This window comes from Oryctolagus cuniculus, chromosome 17 (genome assembly GCF_964237555.1).
Source record: "Oryctolagus cuniculus chromosome 17, mOryCun1.1, whole genome shotgun sequence".
NCBI classification, from domain to species: domain Eukaryota; kingdom Metazoa; phylum Chordata; class Mammalia; order Lagomorpha; family Leporidae; genus Oryctolagus; species Oryctolagus cuniculus.
The window spans coordinates 23,109,215-23,135,012 of record NC_091448.1 but is presented as its reverse complement, the minus strand read 5'-3'; the positions used below and the strand labels follow the sequence as shown (position 1 = coordinate 23,135,012).

Sequence of the window (25,798 nt, the reverse complement as noted above, 5' to 3'; positions counted from 1 at the left end):
GACGTGAGAAGCATCTGTGGAGGCGGCACTCAGTCCCTCCTTCTCCTGAGTTGGTACCCAGCAAGGCCACAGGAGCAGAAAAACAAGCATGTGCCTTTAAGTATTGTCCCAGTGAGCTTGGGCTTGTACCCTACATGAGGACAGTAGCTTCCATGTCTGTGGCCCTGCTTGTGGGAAATAGGTAGGGTCCGGGGCCACACAGGGAGCTGAAGCTTGCCCCGCAGCACCAAAGGCCTGGAGGAGCTGCAGAAACAAAGAACCAGCTCTCCTCTGAGTCGGCGACTCCCGGCTGCACCTGCAACCTACCTTGCCCCACCCCCCAACATGGCTGCAGCCTCCGCGTTTCTAGGCTGACAACAAAGATGCAGGCTTGGGAGGTGGCCGCAGAGGACAGGACGGCGATTTTATGTGTGGCAAAATACTCCTGGAGTACAGACAGACAGACAGACGGGGGCACAGGACACCAGACTGGGAGGAGGAAAGGTTGGGCAGTGGTGTCTTGTCTTCTAACTGGTGAGTGAAAGCTCACCCCACCCCCGGGGCGGGGAGTGGGACAACATTGGCACAGGAGGTGGCGAGACAGGCATGAGTGCCTATCCCTGAGGTGGGCAGCCGGGCAGGGCCCAGTCCTCGTTGGCACATTCGGCTCTCTCTGGCCCAGCCGGGCTGCTGGGCTGCTGGGCAGGTGCGTGCGGCACAAGAACCCCAGTGGGGCGGGTACAGAGGCCCGGGCAGGGATTGGGGGGGTGGACATAAGCAGACAACAGGGTCAGAGCAGCAGCAGCCAAGCCCCTCAGAGGAGGCCGAAGGTCCTGAGGTGGTGGTCACCTCCTGGGCACCAGCCCTGGGACCCCAAGATGTGGGTGAACGAGCAGATTTTTTTTTTTTGGTTTAAAATGAGAGGGACCAGAATGTTCTATGGGCACCATACCCAGGTGGCACAGGGAGAGGGGTGGGGAGCTCAGATGCAGAGGGGCCCCCTCTTCTGATGGCAGCAGGCGGGAGATGTTGAAGGCAAAGCTCATTCCAGGGGTGGGCGAAGGCTGGGGCAGGGAGGTGGGGGTGGGGGGCACTGCCAAGGCCGCGCAGGGCAGAGGGTGCCTTATCTGACGGCCACTCACCTTCCCTCCAACCCTCCCAGGAGACACGCTCCTCCTCCGCGGCTTTCACCTACCAGGCAGCGCTGCCAGGAAGCTGGGGCAAGGGCATGTGGTGGGCGTGATGAGGGACCAGGCTGCGGGGCTTGAGGAGGAGGGCCTCCATGGGAGAGAATCTGCGGCCTCTCTCTCCAGGAAACTCGGCCACCTCTTCCCCGGTACCCCAGGTGGGGAAAAGCAGGGCCACCCTCTGAGGCCCCTCCCTCAGAGCCCGGCATAAAGTCAGCAAGCGCACCTTTCCTCTGGGCGAAGGGAAGCGCCCGAAGACAAGATGGGGGGGAGGGACCACGTGAGAATGGTGGGCATCCCCGCCTTCCGCGCACCGGGGACGTGGGCACACCGTCAGCGGGTGCCTACGGGCCTGCCGGGGGCTGGAGTGACACCTCCCCCCTAAAGAAACCCTCACCACCGAGCAAGGGCATCGGCCAGGAGAGCCACGGCGCCCCCTGCAGGCAGGACACAGCCCCGGGGGCGCCCCTGCGGGCCCCTCCCTGGGCTGCGAGCCCTTCTGCCCACTGCGGGACTCCTGGTTCTCAGCGGATGTAGACGCCTCGCCCCCAGCCCTCCAGCTCGTTCTTGTTGCGCCCCAGAACCGGACCCCCACCCTCTGCGCAGTAGCGGGCCTTATTCCGGGCCCGGTTCCGGTTGTCGGTCAGCTCCTCCTCATAGTCTTCCTCCTCCTCCTCCCAGGAGCCCTGCCGCGCTGGCGGGGTGCCGCCCCCTGCGGGGTCTCCAGGCCCCGGCCCCTCCGAGGGGTCAGTCTCCATGTCCACACACGAGTCGCCCAGCTCCGTGTAGGCAGAGTTTCGGCTGCCGGGGGTGTCGGCATCGAACGTGTCTTGGCGGGACAGTGCCCGCAGGGTGCCTGCCCGGCCCGGCGGGTGGCTGCTGGGGTAAAGGCCCGGGGGCTGGCCCAGCTCCCCCGGGTACTCGTGCACGCCGGCGTGCTCCCCGGCGGCCCGTTCCAGCGGCTGGTCCCCGGGAGCAAGGTAGGGTCCCTGGTTAGCAGACAGACGTCACACACCATGCAGGTCAGGCAGAGGCGAGAAAAACACAACAAAGCAAGGCAGGTTAGTGATGGCACCAGCACCGAGAACCCCAGTCTGGCTGGGGGTGGAGGGCGCTGGCTCTAGGGGGGGGCACCGGGGCAAATAGCAACCCTGCAGGGACCCCCGTGCATTCGCTCCTCTGAGAGGACAGGGGGCGCCCAACCTCCTGAGCCCTGAAGACGCACGCGCTCTGACGGTAGCCAAGGCGAGCGCCCATGGACACCGCCACCACGTCGTCTTCTGTGGTGTCATTAATGCCGCCACAGGGCAGATCATTGTTACCAGCTCATTAGTCCGTTAGTGGTTGCCTGGGTTAGTCACTGTCTCCAGTTTTCCAAATACATTAAGGGCATTTCAATTCAGACTGACCCTGGCTTCTGTGGCCTGCATCAGAACCCAACCATGGGCTTCTCCCCTCCTCCCCGCCCTGGTCTGATGACAGCCCCCAGGGTTGATGCAACTCCTCCACTGCCCCCATCAAGGCCTCCGAACAGCAAACCAACCAGGCAGGCCCAGGGTCTCCCACGCCCACAGGAGACCACCAGCTGGCTCAAAGCCCTCAACACCACATGCTGGTGAAAGGCAGGGGTGGCCACTGCCACCACAGAGGCCACCACATGGGGTTCAGTGGGAGGCCTGCATTCTAGTGTCCCTGCCACCTGCGGCTGTGTGGCCCTGAGCAAATGACTCCCGTGTCTGTGGCCCCGTTGCAGTGTGACGGATCAGACGGGGAGACCTGGGTGAGGCCAAGCCCCAGCTCCCTCTGAGCGGGGTCCGGGTGCCCTCTATGCATACAACACTTCCACCTGAGATCCAGGGAGCAGACAGGCACATTGGAAGAGCCACAGTGTGGAGCGATTTCCTGGGCTTCTCCTGAAACCATGCACGTAGTGGTGTGGCCTCAGAGCTGGGCTGTGGCTCCCACAGGAGGGCCTTTCCTGGATTCTGCTTCATGAGGGTGGGGGTGCGACCTGAACCCCCAGGCTATTCTACAAGGGGGGTCTCTCCTAAGGGCCGCTGGGGTTAGGGGAGCACCTCTCGGAGGTGAACGGCCCCTGCTCTGTGGAGTCCAGCGAATGAGTCCATTGGTCTTGCTCACGAGTTCCTCCCGGCCCGGTCTTCTCTGGGCCCCCAGCAGGCCTCAGGGGCCACAGGCAGCAGATGGAGTCCCAGGGAAGCCGGCCCGGGGAGGCAGCACCAGCCAGCCCCAGTCCCACCAAAGACCACAGACACCGGAAGCTGCCGCTCACCACGTTTTTTACAAAATAAAGCTCTTCCCTTCCTTGCCCATGTTCCCTGCACTCCAGTTCCACGCCCTGGGCGGAGGGAAGACGGGTGGTCCCCCGCTACATGGCGTGCTCCTGCTGTTGGGGCACCGCACCGCCGCCCCGCTGGGAGGTCTCCAGCCCGCCCCAGAAGCTGAGGTTTCTCCTGAGCGAGGTGAGCACCTGTACCTGGAGGTTGGAGACAGGGGCAGGGCTGGCGGCCAGGGCTGCGGTGGCCATGGTGCGGTTCAGCAGCGGATTGGGCGGTGTGCTGCTGGGCGGGTGTGTGGCCTTCCAGTAGGCTTCCAAGTACTCGGCCAGGTGCTCGCAGGCATCCTCCAATTGGTTCTCGTCCAGGATGATGTCAAACATTTCCTGTGGAGGCGGGGTTAGGGGCGGGGCTGGGATGAGCAGGGGCGTAACCAAGGGGTTGAGGGTGTGGCCTGGGTGCAGTGGGTGGAGTCAAGGGGTTGAAGGACAAGGTTAAAAAGAAGCCTCTGGCAGCCCAGAAAGGGAAGGCTCTAGAGTTCTATAGAGGTCTTGGCGCTTGGTCCAACTCCCTCCTGTAGTAAGACCACCACAGGCCTGACTCCCCACAAAGAAGGGATGCTTCTGGGGCTCAAACCCCCCACGATTGCCTGGCCAGAGCTCTTCCCTGAAGACCACTCTGCACTCAGGGTCCTGGCCCAGGCGTTGCTGGTGACTCTGTCCCCTGTGCAGGCCACGGGAAACCAAAGGAACCCAACTGTGCTCCCTCGTCCTCTTCCCCCGGGGCCCAGCACTCACGGGCGGACACTGCGCCAGCTTCTCCGAGGCTGCTATCTGGACGTTGAGGTGTTTGGACTGAGACTTCCCCCGGGACTTGATGAGCCTCTGAAGTACCTGTTTTGGAGGGGAGAAGAGGAGGAGCAGTGGAGGGATGCAGAGTGTGTGCTGAGTCAGCATCAGGGCCCCGCGACGTCTGAGCACGCTCAGCTCTGGCCACCTCTGCAGGAATGACCCTTCCAGGGCTGGGCACTTGGCCAGCTGCTGAGGCTCCAGTTCAGACACTTGGGGAATCCCAAATTGGTGTGCCTGGGTCCGAGCTCCAGCTCTGCTCCTGATTCCAGTTTCCTGCTAATGCACACCTGGGCGGTAACAAATGATGGCTCGAGCAGTTGGGTCCCTGACATTGGTGTGGGAGAATTGGCTTGAGTTCCAGGCTTCAGCCTGACTCTGCCCTGACCATTGTGGGTATTTGGGGGAAGAACCAGCAAATGGGAGCCCTCTTTCTCAGTCTCTCAAATAAGTAAATAAATATTTTCAACAATTCTGTGTTCTGGGGCTGGTATTGTGGCACAGCAGGTTCAGCTGCTGCCTGCAATGCCAGCATCCCGCGTGAGCTCATTTGTGTCCCGGCTGCTCTACTTCCAATCCAGCTCCCTGCTAATGCACCTGGGAAAACAGCAGATGATGCGCCAAGTATTTGAGCCTCTGCCACCCACATGGGAGACCTGAATGAAGCACCTGGCTCCTGGCTTTGGCCTGGGCCCTCCCTGGCTGTTGCAGCCATTTGGAGAGTGAACCAAGGATGCAAGATCTCTTCCTCTCTGTCTCACCCTCTCTCTATAAATCTGCCTTTCAAGTAAATAAAGAGATATTAAAATTAAATAGTAAATCCAAAAAATTTGACTGTATATTTTTAAAAATTAATTTTCATTTTTATTTGAGAGATATAGACCCACTGACAGAGATATTCCATTCACTGGTTTACTCCTGAAATGCCTGCAACACCTGGTCTGGACCACCCTGAAGCCAGGAGCTCCATCTAGGTGACCCACACAGGTGGCAGGGACCCAAGTACTTGGGTCTCATCGGCTGCCTCCTGAATTGCACATTAGCAGGAAGCCGGATCAGAAGTGGAGCCAGGACTTGAATCTAAGCTCTCTGCTGCAAGATGTGGGTATCCCACACAGCATCCTCGGTGTTGTGCCAAACACCCACTCCAGTCTGTATGTTTTTCATGGCTGAGTTAAATAATATGTGAGTTCTATCTCAATAAAGATGTTTTCAAATATCAGTGAGTCTGAGGTTGATATTTAGTCTAGTGGTTAAGATGCTGGTCAGGATGCCCATGTCCCATACCAGAGCACCTGGGTTCAGTACCCGGCTCTGGCTTCCTAGCAGTGCAGACTCCGGGAAGCAGCAGTGATGGTCAGCTATTTGGGTTCCTGCAACCCATGTTGGAGACTTGGATTCAGTTCCTGACTCCCAGCATCCCTGGTTCACTCTCCTGGTTCCTGTGTCTGTGTCTGTCTCTGCCTTTTTTTTTTTTTTTTTATATTTATTTACTTGAAAGGCAGAGTTACAGAGTTACAGAGGCAAAGACAGATAGGTCTTCCATCCGCTGGTTCACTCCCCAAATGGCCACAATGGCTGGAGCTGCGCCAATCCAAAGCCAGGAGCCAGGAGCTTCTTCTGGGTCTCCCACGCAGGTGCAGGGGCCCAAGGACTTGGGCCATCTTCTACTGCTTTCCCAGGCCACAGCAGAAAGCTGGATCGGAAGTGGAGCAGCTGGGACTCAAACCGGTGCCCATATGGGATGCTGGCACTGCAGGTGGTGGCTTTACCTGCTGCGCCACAACACCAGCCCTATGCCTTTCAAAAACAAAGATAAACATAAAACAAAATTTTATATTGGTGAATCAGAGGCCAGCACTGTGGCATAGCCTGTGGTGCCAGCATCCCATATGGGCACTGATTCGAGTCCCACCTGCTCTATTTCTGATCCAGTCCCCTGCTAATGGCCTGGGAAAGGCAATGGAAGATGGCCTAAGTACTTGGGCCCTTGCATCCACATGGGAGACCCAGATGAAGCTCCTGTTCCTGGCTTTGGCCTGGCTCAGCCATGGCTGCTGTGGCCACTTGGGGAGTGAACAAGCAGATGGAAACTTGCTCTCTCTGTATAGCTCTTTCAAATAAATAAATAAATCTTTTTTTTATTTTTATTTTTTTAAGTAGTGACTCTGAGAGACAGGCATTTAAAGAACAGGAGTTCTTTGTACTATTCTTTTTTTTTTTTTTTTTTTTTGACAGGCAGAGTGGACAGTGAGAGAGAGACAGAGAGAAAGGTCTTCCTTTTGCCGTTGGTTCACCCTCCAATGGCTACCGCGGCTGGTGCGCTGCAGCGGGCGCACCGCGCTGATCCGATGGCAGGAGCCAGGTGCTTATCCTGGTCTCCCATGGGGTGCAGGGCCCAAGGACTTGGGCCATCCTCCACTGCACTCCCTGGCCACAGCAGAGAGCTGGCCTGGAAGAGGGGTAACTGGGACAGAATCCGGCACCCCGACCGGGACTAGAACCCGGTGTGCCGGCGCCGCAAGGCGGAGGATTAGCCTATTGAGCCGCGGCACCGGCTTGTACTATTCTTCTAACACTTTTGTAAATTTATTTGAAAATAAAATCTTCTTTTTTAAATCAGATATGATGCTAAGTAGGTATGAGGCATTTTGCATAGTTAACCCATTTAGTTAACCCTCGCTATAACCAGCTGGGCATGCCTATGTGGCAAACAAGGAAACCAGGGCATTTGCCAGAGAACACAGAACTGGCAAGTTGCAGCCCCGGGATGCGAAGCCAGAGTCCCCACCCTTCACCTCCGTGTGGAAATGGAAGCATTTGCTACTTCCCAGCCCAGTGTTTCTGCATCCATGATCTCACTGGCTCCTTTCCACGGCCCAGCAGCACTTTGATCTCATCACCCTCTTATCTCCTGAGAAGCTCAGGACTTAGGGGCAAGGCCTTGCGCAACAGCAGGTGAAGCACTGCCTGGGACGCTGGGACGCTGCATCCCAGTCAGAGCGCTGCCTAGAGGCCCAGCTACTCCGCTTCAGACCCAGCTTCCTGCTGTGTGCCTGCAAAGACAGCAGATGAGCACCCAGGCACTTGGGTGCCTGCCACCCATGTGAGAGACCTGGATGGAGTTTCTGGCTCCTGGCTTTGGCCTGGCCCAGCCCTGGCTGTTGTGGGCAGTTGGGGACCAGTGAATAGACGATTTCTCTGTCTCTCCCATTCTCTGTCACTCTGTCTATCAAATAAATACATCTTTAGGAAAGAAGAAAGGAAAGGAGGGAGAGAGGGACTTAGACCTCAGAAAAGTGAAGTGGGGGCCAGCACTGTAGCTTAGCAGGTAAAGCTGCCGTCTGCAGTGCCGGCATCCCAAATGAGCACCGGTTCGAGTCTCGGCTGCTCCACTTCCGATCCAGCTCTCTGCTATGGCCTAGGAAAGCAGTAGAGGATGGCCCAGGTCCTTGGGCCCCTGTACCCGTGTGGGAGACCCAGAGGAAGCTCCTGGCTCCTGGCTTCGGATGACGCAGCTCCAGCCATGGTGGCCATTTGGGGAGTGAACCAGTGGATGGAAGACCTCCCCTCCCCCCTGCTCTCTCTCTCAGCCTTTCCTCTCTCTGTGTAACTCTTTCAAATAAATAAATAAATCTTAAAAAAAAAAAAAAGAAAAGAAAAGTGAAGTAACAGGCACACAGCGTTCAGCTCACAAGATGTTACTATGAGATAAGTCACCACTGTTGGCAGCCGTCATTCGTCAGACAGTGTACTGGGTTTTTATATCTGTTACCTCCAGTCCTCTCCACATTAACACAAGAGGGATTATAATCCCATTTTACAGGTGAAGAAATTGAGGCTCAGAGCCTAATAGTTCCCCCAAGCTCAATAAAAACAGCAAATCAACAATAAATAAACAAATCAACCAGAGCATGATTCAAACCCCGTGCTGTCTTCTGATTTCAAAACCTCTGCCTCAACCCCTCCTCCAAGTTTCTCAGGGCCCCACCAACATTCAGACGGGAGTGGAGCCCTACCAGGAGCAGCTTGCCAGCCTCCTGCCGACTTCCTCTCCGGCAGGGTCCGCAGAGGGACCCCTCCCCTCACAGTGCAAAGGGCAGCCAGCAGAAGACAAGGAAGACCTCCCAACTGCCAAGAAGCTGGGTGACGCAGGGGCAAAAGGAAGCGAATTTTCTCAGGTTTCCGGCCCAAGGATGGGAAGTCAACCGGAGTGGGGACAGAGTCCCGGCCTGCATGACCTTAGTCACACTGACAAAGCTGAAGCAGGCTTTTGCTAGGTGCCATGCGCTGGTGTCGGGCTCTCTTCACAGAGGAGAAAATGAAGGCACGGGGGATTCAGGGACCCCCTCAGTGAGCAGCAGAGCTGTGACGCACACCCCGGCAGCCACCTCCAGCACACGCCTTCTAAACCATGCGAGCCCCACCAGGGTCCAGCCCCCGCACCCACCTTGGGGGAGGTGATCTTGATGTAAACAATGATGGGCGCCAGTGAGGTCTTGGAGAGCTGGGCAGGGTGGTTGATGGTGTCCGCGTCCAGAGCGACCAGCTGGAGGGTCCGGGCCAGCTCGAAGATTCGTTCAATCTCACTCTGCACCTCAGCTGGGCGGGGCGGTGGGGGGGACACGGGGAGGGGAGAATGTAAGGGCGCCTCCTCCCAGGAGGCAGGGAGCGGCGGGGGCGCTGCGGGAGCTGGTCCCGCCCACCCTGGCCACGCCTCCCGCGGCAGGCGGTGCGGGCTCACCCAGGCTGGAGCGTGTGTTGGAGCGCTCGATGATGATGTGCTTGCTGGGGTTGTTGAGGACTGAGCGCTTAGCCAGGGAGATGTCGGCTGTCACCCGCGTGATGGAGATCCTGGCGGCGGCGCGAGGGGCAGTCGGGCTCAGGGCGGCCAGCACGCCCCGCACACTCCCCAGGCTCCCTCAGTCCCAGGCTCCCCGGGCGCCAGCCCCCAGGGTCTCACCTGCCATCAAACCGATGCTTCAGGAAGTCAAACAAAGCTTTCTGCATCATGTCTGTCACCTGGGGGGGCGGGGCGTCAGGGGGAAGTCAGGCACTCAGAGCCACTCAGGAGCCAGCGCGGCGGAGGGGTGTCTGCACCCCACATTCCACTTCCCTCTGAAACCCCGCAGAGAAAGGGGCCTCTCCAGGGGCGGGGTGGGTTCCCTCCTGGGTCTGAGGGGCCACCAAGACACACTCTGGCTCCCGAGGCCTTCCAGGTGGCCTGTCTGGGAGGGCTCTTCTGGGTATCGCTTGGGGACTTGGGCTTCTCTGAGGGGGTCCTCCACGAGATAGGCCCCTTGAGGGTCTCCCTATAAGGTCTGCAGTCCCCCTGGGGGATGCTTGAGGTGGGGGGGGGGTCTCTCTGAGGTCTGAAGACCTTTCCAGGGAGGCTCTCTGGAGGTCTGGGCTCCAGCGGGCCCACCCCCGCTCCAGGGGCTCCTACCTCATAGCCCTTGAGCGACGGTCCCACCAGGATGATGGGCCTCATGGAAGGCACCACGTCATAGGGGGGCACGTGCTCTGTCTGGGGAAAGCAGGGTGGGGAGACCCCAGGGTGGAGACGGTGTTAGCCCCTCTCCCCCCAACTCCAGGCTCCCCCATGCATCCTTTCCTCCTTCTGGCCCCAAAGCCCAGATGTAGGGGTCAGGCGGGAGGGGGGGCCAGGGAGAACCAGGAAGAGTAGGGAAATGGCAGATGTGGGAACGGGTGTTAGAAGGTTCCCCCCCCGGCTCATCCTGGGGGCAAGGAGGGGACACAGAGAGCTGTGATACTCACCGACTTCTGCTTCTGTTTGGCTGGGTCCAGAGATTGCCAAGAGAGGGGAGGGGGAGGGGACCCAGGCAGGGGCAGAGGGCAAGAAGGAGCCGGGACAAGAGAGCGGGCAGACGAGGAGAGATAACAGGGCATGCGTGTTAGTGACAGACGGAGCCAGAGAGAGGGGACGGGACCCCATGCCACGCGGGAGCCAGAGATGGCGCTGGACCAGGGCTGGGAGCAGGACTGCCAGTCCGGCGGCCTTGGGAACATTCAGACACACCCTAACCCCTCTGGGTCTTGGACAAGACCTGGTGAGGGCGGCAGCCCCTAAATTGGTACCCACCTCCTGCCCCAAGGGTATGCCAACCTGCTTATTTAAGGGCTGCCTTAGTTGTCTTGCCCTGCAGCCAACAGACACCCTCCCCTATGTGCCCACTCATGGGGTCAGAACAGGACGAATAAAGAATGCCAGGGTAGGGCACACACAGGGAGGCTCCACTGGGAGTGAGGGCAAGGGCAGGTGTCACTACCACCAGACCCTGCTTTCCAGGGTGGGGCAGTTCGCCAAGGGCAGGAGCCATCCCTTCCTGGGGAGTAGCCCAGGGAGGGCTGTGTGTGCACGTGGACGTGCCCGTCTACCCCTCCCTCTGCCTCGGCGGGAGGCCCTGGACGAGGCTGTGCCACATCGGAACCCCTTCCACCCACCTCTGCCCCCCAGAGCTGGGCCCTGACCCCCTCCCGTCTTGCAAGAACTCAGCAGCGAGAATTACCTTCTTAAAGAAGGGGATGCGTGTGCCGTGGGGTGGCGGGGTGGTGACACTGCTAACGCTAGTCTTGGCAGAGCCGCTCTGCTCACCGAGCTCTGCCTCGTCCTCCTCTAAGTCTAAGGGCTCTAGTTCAAAGGCTAAGTTAGTCATCTCGTTACCTGGACCGGCGAGTCAGGAGAGAGGGGGGAGGGAGGCGAGGTGGGGAGGAGGGAGGTGGACGTGGAGACACAGAACGCAGGGATGGGGATGGGGAGAAGAAAGAAGAAGAGGTGAATGGAGTGGGGCTGGGGGAAATGGATGGGGGGTGGGGTGCAGGGAGGGCAGGCAGAGATGGAGCTACCAAAGACAGGGGGGAGCAGAGACACACAGGCCCAGCTTGTGGGGAGCCCACTCTTCACGGAGGGGGTGCCACTACACGTGTCTGGGGAACTAGGGTAGGGCTGACTCCTACTGCAGGGAGAGGGGGGTCAGGCGGTGGGAAGACCAACCCATCCAGGAACCCCTCCTCACCCCCTGGGGTCGCAGCAGCTCTTACCACTGGCAGGGGGTGTGGGGCGGCGCGTGCCAGTCACTACGTCACCCAGACTGGAGCTGGAGTTGTCGCCTGATTTGCTGTGTGGGCAGAGGCAAACGGAGCCCGTGAGCGAAGGGGTGGGCATGGGGGTTGGGGGGAGCTCGGCCTCCCACATACTGCTGGGGGGAGGGGCGCTCTGTGCCCTCAGGGGCGGGGGCAGCCCATCCCTTCGGGCCTAGCCCTGGCAGGCTGGGCCCTGCTGGGGCCAGGCGCGCCCACGCCCACCAGGCACCTGGAGCTGAGGCGGCTCTGACGCAGCTTCTGTTCCTGCAGCAGGCGCAGGCTGTCCAGTTTGACGGGGCTGGGGATGAAGCCAACCTCGCAGCCCTCCTTCACCAGCCGCCCAATCCACCAGTCATTGTTGTATTTCTGCAGGCAGCACAGTGGGCGGGCAGGAGAGAGCAAACAGAAACTGGAGGTGCAGGCAGCAGCCCCCCTCCCAGGGAAGCCACCCCAGACGTGCCCACCCCAGTTTCCAAGTGTGGCCGCCCATTCTCAGGATGATTCCGGGACCAGCATCCTCTCTGGCCATGGACTGCCTCTCCCTTAGCGCAGCCCCTAGGTGTTACCACCTCATTTACCAAGGAAAACTTAGAGGCTCAGAGAGGTGAGAGATTTATTTATCAAAAGTCACACAGCAGACTCTGCCCTGCTCTGCTTGGCTGAGAGGCCCTTCCCCCTGGAGCTCTAGCTGCCCCCTACCCATCCGCCCTCCTGATGCCAGTGACCTCCCCACCTCCTTGATGTGCAGGAAGTCCTTGGGCTCAAAGGTGATGGCCACTCCCTCCACAGGCACCTCATCCCCTGGAGATGGATTGTAGCCGACATTTGTCCGCACGGCAAATGCTACTGGCTTGGTCTGGAGGAGGCATGCGGGGAAGAATGGAACCAGGGGTTAAACCACGCGGGAATGGGATCACGCAGCGGTCTGCCTCGGCAAAGTGCACGCTGAGTGGGCTGTGCGTTTTTCCGTACAAAGGTGAATTTTTACAGCACAAAAGGAAGCAAAACTGGCATTCTGTCCTCTCGGTGTGGGGGAGGGCCCTGGGGGATGACACCGTGGGTGGCTTGGGAGCCTAGAGGGCCACCCAGAAGGAATGAGGGTGATGACAATCAGGGCAGTGGCTCCTGTTCAGCGTGCCAGGGACCCCCTGACACGTTTCGCACGCACCACCTCACCGCTTCATCACAAAGGCTCCATGACCGCTCCCTTCATCTTAATGAATAAGGAGGCTGAAGAGAAGAGTGAAGTGATTGCCTAAAATCACATAGTATCAAGAACCGAGGTGTGGTGGGCGGGCATTGGGCACAACGAGGAAGACACGGCTCGGGATGGCCGCATCCTGTACCAGAGCGCCGGGGCTCAAGTCTCAGCTCCACTCCCCTCTCCAGCTTCCTACGGGTGCACATCCTGGGTGGCAGCAGGGATGGTGCACGTGGTTGGGTCCTTGCCACCCACGTGGGAGACCCGGATTGAGTTCTAGGCACCCGGTTTTGGCCTGATCCAGCCCCAGCTATTATTGATATTTGGGAAGTGAACCAGCTGATGGGAGATCTCTCTCTCTCTCTCTCTCTCCTTCTGCCCCCCTTCCACCTATTTCTTTCTCTCTGGTTTTGAAATAAATAAATATTACAAAGAAGTCAGGGCCTGGATTCCAGCCCAGTAAGTTTGACTCCAAGAAGAAGTGGCAATGTTGAGCACTTTTCAAGTTCCTGTGATGTGTGGGGACTGTATTAGGCACTTCTTACCCTGGGCAAGCAGGGAGGGATGTCAGCCCACATCTGACAGGTGAGCAGGGGCATACTGAGGTCCAGGGACACACAGCTAGGAAGTGGCTGAGCCAAGACTTGACTCTGGTCCAGGCCCCCGCTCGGGCCTGAGATTGGGAGAGAGAACGCCAGCACGTCCCTCCCCCCAGTTCTCACCTTGGCTTTCTCAAGCTGGGCTAATGCCTGGCGCTCTGCTTCCTTCCTTAAGGCTTCCCGGTCCTCCTCCAGGGAGACATCAGAGTCCGACGGACGGCTGGTGTAGGACTCGGCAGAGCCCTGAAAGCAGACACAGCCAGCTCAGGGCCAGCACTGCCTCCCCCAGTCCTGGGCCTGGGAAGACATGGAGGTGTCACCCATCACGGATGACTCAAGCCCCAGCTGGCCCAAGATGACACCACAGGGCTGGGAGAAAATGGTGTTAGGTGGAAGGGTCCAGGGGCTGAGCTTGACAGGGCCCCGGGGAGGAGTACGGCCCTTGGAAGGGTGAAAGCAGTAAGCAGGGGGTTAAGGCAGGTCCCAGGACAGCTGCTTGGGGCCCAGGGAGGGGTGGGAACCTGATAGGGGCACCGCGTAAGGGAGGAGTGCCAGGGGACGAGTCTCCACTCCCCGCGCCTCCTTCCCTCCCCTGCCCAGCACGGGCTGAGATACACTCAGCAGAAGCCCAGTGGTGCTGCTCCCACCCGCTGAGCTCCAAGCTCTCTGCACCACTGGCCACCAAAAACGCTGCCATCTCCTGCTTGACAGGGGAAAGAGATCAATCCCTACCTCCCTCGCTTCTCTAGTTGGTACCCAGGACACCCCACTCAGAGCCCCAGACCCCAGCTCTTGGAAGATACAAAAGAACCCAAGAGTCTCAGTGGGGTGCAGGCAGAAGAGGCAAGCTAAGAGCAGAATACAAGGCAGCCTTTTCTCAACACCGTGGCTGCCAGGTGCCAGGGTTGAAGCAGGGTCAAGAGCCTGCTGTGCCAGGAAGTTGGCCTTGACCACACTGGCCAGACTGGAGCACAGGGAACTCCGGTACGGATGCACAAGTGCATGTGAGACACACACGGCCTGTGCAGACCTACTAGAACAGAGCACGGACGCCCGATTCACATGCATGCTTGGTGTATGACGGCAAGTGTGTGAGAGTATGGCTGTGCGTGACTAAGCATGTGCAGCTATGTGTGAGTGCGGGCCACAGGGCACCCCAGGGGTCTGCGTCCCTGAGGGAGAGAGGCATGCTAAGGAAGGAGCCGCGAGGTGTGGATTCATGGGTGACTGTGCAGGCAGGGGTGGTGCTGGGCACAGGTGGGAGGGAATGTGGGGGAAGGACAGGCCCTCAGGGCCATGGGGATCCTTTCCTGAGGGTCACCTGGCCAGGAATGCCCATTAGGAAAGGAAGAAGACCGAGCCCCACCTCCCCCAGAGGCTCCTGGCCATTAGCTGGTGCAGTCGCCCATCCTTCTCGCTGCCAAATAGTGAAAGTGGGAGACATGCAGGGGAAGGAGTGGGGGTCACTATGAGAAGCTGGTAAAGGGACGCATTGGGGGGAGTGGGAACCAGCGCTCTGATCCTTCTCCACCCCTCTGAGCAGGCAAACAGACACCGCTGAGCCAGAGAAGCAAGACACAGACAGACAGGCAGACCCCAACACAGAGCGGGCACACACGCGCACGCATGTACACACGCACACACCAGAAACAGCAGGAGACGGGAAACCACGAGGCGCACAGGAGACAGCTGCAGGGGAGGCCCCTCCGCCAGCTCTCCTGAGGGGCTGGCGTACCACCCTCACCCCATCCCCAGCTCACCACCGCCAGGGTCCGGCTGGGAGCCTCCATCCCAGCGCCCTCAGTGCCTGGCCCTGCTGGCCTAGGGGGTGGCCCAAACTGCCCGTCCCCCCAGGGGGCTCAGGTTACAAGCAGAGTTGCTACATGTGCAAACTGCTGGGGTATATTTAGCTCAGAGATGTGGCAAGGACTGCCCCCCCACTCCCCACCACCTACTGGGGGTCAGAATCGGGAGCTGAGAGGAGAACCGGAGACTGGGGGTCCGACCTCCTGGGTTGGCAAACACGGAAGGAACCAAGGCCATTTTCTGCCAAGAGGGGCAACAAAACACAGCGATAGTCTTCCTGGCCCTGGCCCATTCCTGCTGGGACGGGATGAGGGAGTGATGGAAGGGAGGATTTCCTGGCTGCTTGTATACTTAGGAGACGCAGCACGAGGTCCCCTTCCTGAATCTCAGAAGTCAGGCCTGGGCTCAGGGTGCCACGTGTTGCAGAGACAGAAGAACCAACAAGAAGGACCTCATCCCCATCTGCAGTAGACGCGCCTGCACCCTCCTCTTCCTCCTGGACCAAGGGGCTCACCTCGCTTCCGGAGTCTCCTGGCCTCATCTATGGACCTTGCCCATCTCCTCCCCAACACATCCGTGCCCTTATCTGATCCCAAGCCCCTCTTGCCTTTTCGGGTACCAGGCTTTATTGTGATGCTCAGTAGCCATAGCAACCACATGTCTGCCTCACTGCCTCTCCCTGAGCCCAAGAGAGCCTGGGGTTCAGATTCAAAACAGAGATGAGAGCGGCAGCACGCTAGCTCAGCCATCCCCCAGCAGTCAGGGGGTGCCGGGCTGCAGTGCTCTCTATCTCAAACCCTTCCTGTCCCCTCACTACACCTTCTCTCTATGCATTAGACAGTCACATCTGGGCACAAGGTCCCTCCAGGAACGCAAACGTCCCCGCTCCTCATCCCCTAGGATATGCCTCCACCCTACCCCATCACAGATCCTGGGGGAGGACATGGAAGCAGCCAGCCGGCAGGGGGAGTGGGTGACAGCCCGAGGCAAGCTAGGAGGAGGCAGGCCAGGCTGTCCCTGAATGAGATGACGCAGGCAGCAGAGGCTGGTGCCTGGTGCTGGGGGAGGGGCTGGGCGGGGGCGGGAGCTGAGGCAGTGGGTGCAGCTGACAGTACATCCAGGAGCGGTCATGGGGTGTCAGGATGATGGGGTGGTTCCAAGCAGGTGACAAACGACAGGGGAAAGGATGCCTGGAGGAAGCAGTAGACCCAGCTCCCCGTGGCCGCCCCCCACCAACAGCGGCCTCCCGGCTCTCCCCGGGCCTCCCCGGTACCTGGCGCACAAAGCTGTTGGATGTTGTATCTGAGGAGGTGCTCCCGTCGGACCGTTTGAAGCGCCCTTTTCTCTTGCTGTATTTGCCCTGCGGAAGCCAGGGGGGAACACGCGTGGAATCAGAAAGGACCTCTCCCAAGCCTCATCCCATCCGACCCAGAGCTACAGCCAGACCTGGGCAACATCACTCCCAGAGGGGAGCACCCCCCTGCATCTTCTTCCTGAGGTGGTACAGCCCAAGGAGAGGGAGGGTCCTCAGCTTCGCGTAGGGCCCAGACTGTGGCCAGGCCAGAGAGCCCCAGCAGGCACACACACAAACCCCCAAACCAAGCCAGAGAGGCTGGAAGGCGGAGGCACTGGGAAGCCAAAGGCTCATTAGGCAGTGAAGCTAATTACGATGCTGAGTAGGCTGTAGAGGCCTCTGGGGAAGGGAGAGGCTGCCTGCAGTGCCGGGGTGCAGAGAGAGCGGGGAAAGCCCCCCTCTGCCTCCCGGGGAGCTGTGTGCCTGCCCCGACCCGGGAGAGAGGACTCACCAGCCCAGCTCTGCTTCCCCCGAGCCCACTCTTCCCTTCGCTTTCACACAGTGGGGAGGGGATGGCGGCTCTGAGCTCTTGGAGACCCAGGGCTACATTTCTGGGAAGCAGGGAGGGGGCGTGGAACTGTATTTGGAAAGTAAACATCCAACCACCCCCCCAGCCCAGGGCCCTGCAGTCTTCTCAGCCCCCTCCTGACAGTCACAGTGGCCACACCCCTCCCCAAGGGACAAGCTGGAGCAAGCCCCCACCCTCCACCTTTCAGCTGCCACTGCCCACGCCCCATTCCCATGGTACCCACCAGGCCACGTCAATTTAAACTTGGCTCCACCCCGAGCCTGGCCTCAGACACAGGCCACAGGTCTCTGGGGTAGGTAAGCTCGAGTGGAGTGGACACTGTCTGACCACTCCTATGGCCACACGCTCAGACTCAGGGCTTGGGGGACTCCCAGGCCTCCCTAAGGGAGCTGCTTTTTCACCCTGCCCAATTCACATCCCCACACTTGGCTCCAGCGCAGTCTAGAACAGGGAGGATGACTGAGGGTCCAGGCCTCCAAACCCTGGCCCCAACCAAAGAGCCTCACGAGCCGGACCCGACTGAGGGCCCTTGCTCCTGGGGAGAAGGAGGGAGAACTGGAGAGAAGAGCACCCAGGGGCCATTCCGGGCTCCAACTCCTTGCCCCTTCCCCCAAAGCAGACTGATACCCAAACTCTAGCTCTGAGGCTCCCAGCAAACCCAAGAGAACCCCCCAACCACGAATCCCGGACACCACCACCACCCCCAGGCCTGGCAAAGGGAGTGGCGCTCAGAGAGACAGGGGACAGCTGAGAGGAAGGCCCCAGTCAGCTGCCTCCCAGGCTCCAAGGGGCCTGGGGTGGCTGGAGGAGGTATTTTTAGGTCTGACCTGACCCCCTACACACCCATCAACCACATTATGGTGCTTGCAGCTGCTCCCCGCTGGCCCCAGCACCAGAAGAGTTAATGCTATCCTTGGAGAAGGACACATCCCAGAGAAATGCCCTGGCATGACCACCGCAGACGCCGCCGCCCGGCACCTTATGGGAACCCACCGCCATGCCCAAGAGGAACGCTCCTTCCTGGGGGTAGCCCAGGGGCCCAGTCGCGGTCCCTGAGCAGCAGCCCCCTCCCCCAGGTGAAACAGCTCTTCCCCTCCAGCACTGCCAGTTGGCACCCACCCAACTTTCCAAACTTTGGAGGCGGCTTGCTGCGGGGGGTGGGGGCGGAGGGAAGGCAACGTGGGTGTGGGGGGAGGGGAGCTAGCCCAAGACAGGGATGGAAGCGAGGTGGCTGGGAGAGGGGCCTGGCCAGGGGCTGGCACCTTCCCCACCCTCGAGGGCCAGTGTCTGCGGCTTCGAAGGCCTGTTGGCACCGCCCTCTGACCACCGCCTCGGCCATCTCCCCGTGCCACCCCCGCCCCACCCACCCCCGCCCGGCGCCCTAAAACGTGCTCGTCGTCGCCCCCTTGCCTGGCTGGCTCTCTAGCTCCCCTCAATATCTCCTCCTCAAGGCTCGGGTCTCCCCAACAGCACCCCGGCTCTCAGCCCACTGGAGCCGGTATCCGAGCAGCAGCGACCCTGACGCGGGTGGGGAGACCAGGAGGCGACGGTGACAAGCGGCCCACCGCCCCCTCCCCGCGCCGCAGCACCGCAGCCCAACTCCGGGCCAAGCGCCCATCAATCATTAACCTGGAGGACGAGGGGCGCTCAGGCTTCTCTCTGCCCTCCGCGCCCGGCACGGAACCCGTCCCTCGCCGGCGCCCCTCGAGCCAACCCCAGCGAGGTCCGCGCGGGCGGCCCCCTTCCCTCGGGCCCGGCAGCCACGCCTCACCTGCGGGCTGGGGTCGAAGACCTCCATGGGGATCTCCTGGGAGGGTGGGTAAGGACCCCGGGACATGCTGGTCTTCTGGACCATGGAGGGGAGCCTCTCCTCCGGCCGCCAGCCCGGCCCCGCCGGGCGCCCTCAGCGCATGGGAGAAGCCCGTCGGAGCCGAGGGCGGCGCAGCGCAGCCAGCACCGGGTCCAGCCACCCAGCCCGGCCTCCGGCTGCCCCCTTCCTGCCTGGCCTCTCTCCTCGCGCTGTCTCCACTGCCGCCGCCGCCTCCTCCGCCCCGAAGGCTCAGCATCTCCCCCGCCCCCTCCGCTCCCACCCGCCCCTCCCGAGCTCCCTCCCTCCCTCCGCCCGCCCCGGCCCCGCCCCTCGCAGCCCCTCCGCCGGCTGCGCTCAGACAATGGGAGGGCGGCGCGTCCCTCGGTCTCTGGACGCTGCCGGCCGCTGGCCTCTGACCGGCCCGGGGTGAGGGAGGACAGCTGCGGGGGGGGGGGGGGAGGGAAGGCCGGCTATGGGGCTCGGGGGGGGGGGCGGCTTTTAACAGTGAATTCTCGGCACCGCCCCCCTTTCGGATCCAACACACTCCTTCCTGCCTGGGCCACCAGAACGTACCGGTCCCGGTGATGCTGGGACCGGCTTTGACTCCTTTCTCCCCAGTGTGCGGCGCAGGCCAGGTCCCTCCCTTTCCAACATGGCTCTGCGATGGGATGGGGTGGGCGTCCTAGGGGGGGATTCCAACGGAGACAGCAACAGGAAATCCCAAAGAACCAGAAGTCCTTCTGCCCCAATTAGTTACCAGGATCCCCCAGGCTCCTCCAAAAGGCCAGCCTAGGGCGGGCTGAGGTCCCTGATCCTTGGAAGAGAGACAGGAGGAGGAAATAGGCGCTGAGACCCTAAAATCAGATCACATGACCTTTGACCTAGAACTGTTCCTTTATTCTTACATGCAAAGCCTGGCCCACCAGAGGAGACATGCGCTGAGCTAGTGGGCGGACGCACAGTGGGTTTTGGAAAGAGCCCTTGGGACAAATCACCACACTTCCCCGAGCCTCAGTTCTCCTCTCATATAAAATGGGGTTGCAGGCACTATGGTGTCTTTGTCACCTGGGATCACTGGGAGGATGAGGGAGAATTAAACAACAGATGGCTGGGCTTGGAGATGCTGTAGGGGACGATACCACTCCTCTGCATTCCACTCCTTCCCTTGCTGCACATAAATGGGACGCAGACTTAACCCTGGTTAAGTAACCCTAAAATGCCAGACCCAGCTGGCTGTGTTCTGCTGGAGGAGACGGTGGGAGACCAAGAGGACCCCTCCCCAGCCTGGATGTCTGGATGCTGCTAACAAGTGAATGGCCAGCCACACCTCTGATCGCATCACCTCGGGGAAAGGGGAGTAGGGAATGAGGATGAATTCCAATCACACTGCTCCCTGAACAGCTCCAACCCTGAGCAGGGTCCCCACCGGCCCCTGGGGACAGAGCGCCTGGCAGGACAGGGAAGGCATGGGCTTTGCCACCAGGAAGACCTGCATGGGCAATCTGTTACCTCAGCAGCAGAGCCAGGATGACAGCCATCGTGGGGGTGTTAGGCAGGGACACAAACGTTGCTTGCTCTTCTCTCTGACCTCTCTGCTGCTCTCTGCTGCTTAGCAGCCAGGGCAGTTCAGGTGAGAGGGGAGGAGTGGCTCAAAGTAAAGCAAGAGTCGGAGCCAGAACTCGAGATTTTGGGTTTCTGGAATCCCAGAAGGCTCCCCTTGCTTTTCTACATCGGGTTGCCCAAGGCAGGAGGAAAGAACTAAGGGTGGTCCCGCCGTTCGTATTTCGCATTCACTCTCACCAATGCAGAATTCCCAGCGAGCACTGCTTGCCAGGCTGCGTGTCCACTGCAGCAGTCGAGCCCAGCAAGACTGGCTCCCGCCCTCTTAAAGCCTGCCATTGCACGTGTTAGTGCATCTGATTTTCACAACTGAATGACGCAAACATTAGGAACAGCTCCACTTCACAGAGGAGGATACGGAGGGACCAAGAAATCAAGGGCCTGCAGTGGAGCAAAAACATTCAACTAAGGTCTTCTGGCGACATATTTTGTGCCCTAGAGGTTCCAGCTTGCTTCAAGAGTGAATAAGAGGCTTTCATTATTATCTCTCGCCTCGTTCACTAATTTCGTTCCCCGCTAATAAAACATCCTTGCACGGAATGCCGGGCGCGTGCAAACAGGTCGCTTCAGCAAAACCCACCCCCCTCAGCCTGCGCTACCCAACGTGACTTCCGGCCACCCAATCCCACGTGACCGAGTTAGCGTTACTGCGCATGTCTCGTAGGAAGTAGGACTATACCACTTTGCTCTACGGGAGGGGCATATTTTCTATGTTTCTTAGTTTAAAACCCATTCCAGGCATTAGGCTTCCACTATCTCAGGTCTTTAAGAAGGAGTTATGTGATTTGGGGGTGTCATAACTTGAAACTACCTGGTGGGAATACGGATGAAAGCGGGGCAAGGTTTGGGCTCTCCCCTTCGCAGATAATGGGAGAAGCCAGGGCAGAGCGAGTCCTTTCCTTTCGCCGCCTCGGCCGCAGCCATGAGGTAAGGGCTCGCGCGTCTCGGATCTGGGCTGAACCGGGCTAGCGGGGGACGTGGGGCCCGGTACCGGCCCCCCGAGTCCAGGAGGTAGGATAGAGCCACCCTGGTGCGGCCGGCCCTGGAGCTTGCGGGAGAACGGAGCCCACGAGGCCCCGGCCTCTGGGGCATGGCGCGGGGAGCGAGGAGGATGGCGTCGCGGGGAACCGAGACCAGGAAGGGCTGCCCCAGCGGGTACCGCGCCCCACGCTTCTGGGGCGATCCAGGCAGGCAGGGCAAAGGTAGTAGCGGCGAGCGGGCCCTGGGTTCCGTGGGCCCTGGGAGCGCCGGGAGCCACGCCGCTGTGCTCCCGTGTGACGTGGGACAGGCTGGGTAGGCCCTGGGCCTCGCGACCGCCGAGGGGAGGGCGAGCCGAGCCGCAGCGCCTTAACGGCTCTACACGTTCTATCGCTCGTAAAAAAAAAAAAAAAAAAAAACCACTCACACAAACCTCTGACGATGGGTGGGCGTGAGTTAGCAACATGCTAAAATGAAGAAAGCAAAGGAGCGTTGTCTGCATCCCCCGGACCGGTGGGCTCGGGGTACTTAGCAGTTTTTTTTTTTTTTTTTTAATAGTATTGTCTTAATCTCATTTTCCAAAAGGGCACATTGAGGCACAGAGAGGGTAAGGCTTAGCTTGGACTTGGACTTCAGGGTGGTGGCCTAGAGCTGTAACAATCATCTTGGTGTAGGAAGATGGGGCAGGTGGCGGAGAGCGGGGGCTGGGTGAGCAGGTTTGCCCATCAGGGGTCTCACCCAGCTATATTAGGGTTCAGGGTAAAGGGCTAGAGCCGGCAGGTCGGCCTGGGGAGGCTCCTCCCCGCCCAGCGGTGGCTCCCAGGGCCTGATGTGTTTTGTGTGTGTCCCAGCATGCTCAGGCTTCAGAAGAGGCTCGCCTCCAGCGTCCTCCGCTGTGGCAAGAAGAAGGTCTGGTTGGACCCCAATGAGACCAACGAAATCGCCAATGCCAACTCCCGTGAGTACTTGGGACCGCTGTCCTTTCCCTCCCTTTGTCTCAGGTGAACATAACAATGTGTTAGTTCTTTGCAAACCTAGGAACGGGTATGATGCAAGGGACCTCAAAAGTAGAAGAGCCGAAGAAATGGAAATGAGATGCCAGTTTAGCTTTTCCTGCTATTTGTCCAAAGGACAGGACTCAGGCTCTTTTTTTTTTTTTTTAAAGATTATTTGAGAGGCCAGCATTATGGTAAGTAATTACCATGATGGTAAGCAGTTAAAGTTGCTGCCTGTGATGCCGGCATCCCATTTCATTTCCTGGCTGCTCCACTTCCAATCCACCTGTCTGTTACTGGCCTGGGAAAAGCAGTGGAAGATGGCCCAAGGATTTGGGCCCCTGCCACCCACTTGGGAGGCCTGGATGAAGCTCCTGGCCTGGCCACTGAAGTCATTTGGGGTAAAGTGGGGGGAGAGAATATCTGTTTGAAAGGTAGAGTTAGAGGTGGGGAAAGACAGAGATCTTCATCCACTGGTTAGCTCCCCAAATGGCTGTAACAGCCAGGGCGGGAGGGCTGGGCCAGGCTAAGGCCAGGAACCCAGAACTCCTTCCAGGTCTCCACCCTGAGGGACAGGGGCTCGAGCTTGGACTTCTTTTGCATTCCCAGGTACGTCATCGGGGAGCAGGATGGGTAGTGGAGCAGCCAGGACTTGAACCAGCTCTCATGGGATGCTAGCATTGCAGGCAGAGGCTTAACCTGTCATGCCACAACACTGGCCCCCTCTGAGGCCTGTTGACCAAAGATTGTTCCAGGCAGTTAATAGATAGACACCAGTTCAGCAAGTAACACCTTATGTACCTGAATTATTTCCACATTATATTGGAGATGTTCTTTTAAACATTCAAGAGGTAGAAAAATTTTTTTAAGGCATGAAGTAAGTAGCAGTTGCATTATCTACATTTTTAAATATTTTGACTTAAATTTATTTGAAAGGCTGAGAGATCTTCCATTTACTGGTTCACTCCCCAAATCCCACAACAGCTGCGACTGAACCAGACCAAATTCAGGAAGTCAATCCGGGTTCCTCACATGGGTGGGAAACACATACTTGAGCAGCCACCTCCCGCCTCCCAAGGCGCCCATTAACTGCAAGGTAGATGGGAAATGCGGCTGAGACTGGAGCCAGGCACTGGTGTGGACTGTGCACATCCCAAGTGGCATCTTGGCTGCTGTGCCCAATACCTGGCCTCCCCCACCCCCCGCTTTATGTAGTTGATCTGTTGGCCCAGGGATATGAGCAGTGCCTGGGCGGTCCTATTAGGACTGCAGCCAGCTGACCAAGTACATTATGTTTTCCAGGTCAGCAGATCCGGAAGCTGATCAAAGATGGGCTGATCATCCGCAAACCTGTGACGGTCCATTCCCGGGCTCGGTGCCGGAAAAACACCTTGGCCCGCCGGAAGGGCAGGCACATGGGCATAGGTGAGTGTGGGCTCCTCTCTTCTCTGAAGTAATGTGACTGAGGTGAGGCGTATTCCGGATCTTTTTCTTTATATCTGATGTGCTTTGTGTCTGGGTGCGAGTCAGGAATTTGGCACTAGGATTGGACTTGAAGGAATTCTTGGTCGTATTTCTTGAGCCACTACCACCTCCTAGCATCAGAATGATTTGAAAATGTGGAAGTCACACCGAAACGCGGGCCTGTCCAGCGGCCCACACCGCCACGGCGTGCGTCCTTCCATAGCCACACTCCATGAAGTGGATGGGCAGTGCTTGCCGTGGAGAGTGGAAGGAATGCCACTCGCTGGAATTGTGCCGTAAAGGGCGGCTCTGGTGACTGACTGGAGACGTGGCTGATGCTTGCTCTGTTCCGTGCAGGTAAGCGAAAGGGTACAGCCAACGCCCGGATGCCGGAGAAGGTGACCTGGATGAGGAGGATGCGGATTTTGCGCCGGCTGCTCAGGAGATACCGTGAATCTAAGAAGATTGACCGCCACATGTACATACTCCCTTTTCCTTGGCCCAGGACCCATTTGCTGCTTGGATGGCTTGTTTGCAGAGCCAGCTCTGGCCTTGCGAAGGGAGGCTTTCTAAGAAAGCTTTTCCATTCGACTCTGTTTTCTCCCCCGTGTGGTTAGGCTAGCCTCAGAATTCCGTTTATCTGCCAGGCTCATTCTCGGCACAGCCTCAGAAGTCCTAGCTTAGAAAGTCCCTACACGGTGCCACGACTCACTAGACTAATCCTCCACCTAGCAGCGCTGGCACACCAGGTTCTAGTCCCGGTTGCCCCTCTTCCAGGCCAGCTCTCTGCTGTGGCCAGGGAGTGCAGTGGAGGATGGCCCAGGTGCTTGGGCCCTGCACCCCATGGGAGACCAGGATTAAGTACCTGGCTCCTGCCTTCGGATCAGCGCGGTGCGCCGGCCGCAGCGCACCAGCCGTGGCGGCCATTGGAGGGTGAACCAACAGCAAAAGGAAGATCTTTCTCTCTGTCTCTCACTATCCACTCTGTAAAAAAAAAAAAAAAAAGTCCCTACAGCCCAGGGGCCAGCTTAAAGGACAGCTCCCGGGGCTGCCCCGCTGCTGACCAGGACTCTCCCTTGCTGCCTGCAGGTACCACAGCCTGTACCTGAAGGTGAAGGGGAACGTGTTCAAGAACAAGCGCATCCTCATGGAGCACATCCACAAGCTGAAGGCCGACAAGGCCCGCAAGAAGCTGCTGGCGTAAGTGGCTTCGGGAGCCGCCCTGCTCTCACGGGGGCTCGCCCTCCATCAGGAGAGTTCCTGGGTTTCCTAATGGGGCACACGCTCTGCCAGAAGCAGAGCTGTTAGGGTAGAGGCGCATGCTGCTGTCCTATCCCCCCCCCCCCCCCCCCGCCAGCTGCCCGTCTCTCAGGGTTGGGACTGTGGGTGAGTTCAGCGGCTCCTCATTCCCAGCTCTGACTGATCCCCCCCCACCCCCACCCCAGTGACCAGGCCGAGGCCCGCAGGTCGAAGACCAAGGAGGCCCGCAAGCGCCGAGAGGAGCGCCTTCAGGCCAAGAAGGAGGAGATCATCAAGACTCTGTCCAAGGAGGAGGAGACCAAGAAATGAAGAGAAACGACGCCCCCTTCTGTCTGTACATAGCGGCCTTGGGGAAGCCGTGGGTCGATCATCAAAATAAAACACGTCTTTATCCGCTTTGGCTCTGCTTCTTGGAGTTTGAGGCTGCTCAGAGCGGCTTCAGGAATTGGCCACACTGAGCCCTGGGTTGCAGGTCCTTTCCTCGGGGCCCTGTACTTCTCTCATTCCACTAAGGCCATTTGCTCAGGTCAGGCTCACGGCCCAGGTGTGAGAGGGGTGTTTTGCCTTGTGGTAGTGGGCCATGTGGCCAGCTTAGAAGGAAGCCTGCTCAGCTCCTCCCCGAGCCCAGAGTACTGAGCTGTGCCCTGCCCTCTGTGGCAGGGCTTGAGCGGCATAGAGGAGGTGACCTCAAGTTGTTGACAGGGACCAACAGCAAGAACATGCCCTTAGGGGTATTTATCTGAAAGATGGGCTGTTCATCTACTGGTTCA

General features: G+C 59.2%; 2 protein-coding genes across 13 annotated transcripts; one reads left to right on the top strand and one right to left on the bottom strand.

The window, feature by feature from the left end:
* Positions 1 to 370: 370 nt before the first annotated feature.
* CACNB1 (calcium voltage-gated channel auxiliary subunit beta 1) lies at positions 371 to 18,984 on the bottom strand. 10 transcript variants are annotated; one of them, XM_008271096.4, is made up of 14 exons: positions 18,673 to 18,984; positions 16,292 to 16,378; positions 13,336 to 13,455; positions 12,146 to 12,268; positions 11,642 to 11,778; positions 11,371 to 11,447; positions 10,839 to 10,993; positions 9,755 to 9,835; positions 9,272 to 9,330; positions 9,053 to 9,162; positions 8,759 to 8,910; positions 4,258 to 4,353; positions 3,661 to 3,846; positions 371 to 2,155 (listed from the first exon to the last, which is right to left on the bottom strand). In XM_008271096.4, exons 1-14 carry the CDS (start codon positions 18,754 to 18,756, stop codon positions 1,691 to 1,693), a joined length of 1,932 nt encoding a protein of 643 aa, XP_008269318.1. In that variant the 5' UTR covers positions 18,757 to 18,984; the 3' UTR covers positions 371 to 1,690.
* A 1,982-nt stretch (positions 18,985 to 20,966) lies between these two features.
* Positions 20,967 to 25,424, top strand: RPL19 (ribosomal protein L19). Of its 3 annotated transcripts, none has more exons than XM_051824908.2 (6): positions 20,967 to 21,258; positions 22,161 to 22,267; positions 23,607 to 23,729; positions 24,126 to 24,246; positions 24,858 to 24,968; positions 25,214 to 25,424. In XM_051824908.2, the coding sequence occupies exons 1-6, from the start codon at positions 21,254 to 21,256 to the stop codon at positions 25,335 to 25,337; spliced, it is 591 nt and encodes a 196-aa protein (XP_051680868.1). In that variant the 5' UTR covers positions 20,967 to 21,253; the 3' UTR covers positions 25,338 to 25,424. The 3 variants fall into 3 exon arrangements, with proteins under 3 accessions (XP_051680868.1, XP_051680869.1, XP_069916864.1); XM_051824909.2 differs by having other exon boundaries at positions 21,221 to 21,342; XM_070060763.1 differs by lacking the exon at positions 20,967 to 21,258 and adding an exon at positions 21,898 to 21,916.
* The last annotated feature ends 374 nt before the right edge of the window (positions 25,425 to 25,798 follow it).

Bases quoted from the DNA above. Each gene is read 5' to 3' on its own strand.
- CACNB1 (XM_051824385.2), bottom strand. From the start codon at position 15,767: ATGGCTGAGCTAGCGTGCTGCCGCTCTCATCTCTGTTTTGAATCTGAA. The intron at 10,994-11,370 runs GTAAGAGCTGCT...TCGCCGGTCCAG, and splicing joins CCCCACACCCCCTGCCAGTG to GTAACGAGATGACTAACTTA. The intron at 2,156-3,660 runs GTACAGGTGCTC...TCTGCTAACCAG, and splicing joins CCCCTGTCTCCAACCTCCAG to GGACCCTACCTTGCTCCCGG.
- RPL19 (XM_051824908.2), top strand. The intron at 23,730-24,125 runs GTGAGTGTGGGC...TGTTCCGTGCAG, and splicing joins GGGCAGGCACATGGGCATAG to GTAAGCGAAAGGGTACAGCC. The intron at 24,247-24,857 runs GTACATACTCCC...TGCTGCCTGCAG, and splicing joins AAGAAGATTGACCGCCACAT to GTACCACAGCCTGTACCTGA.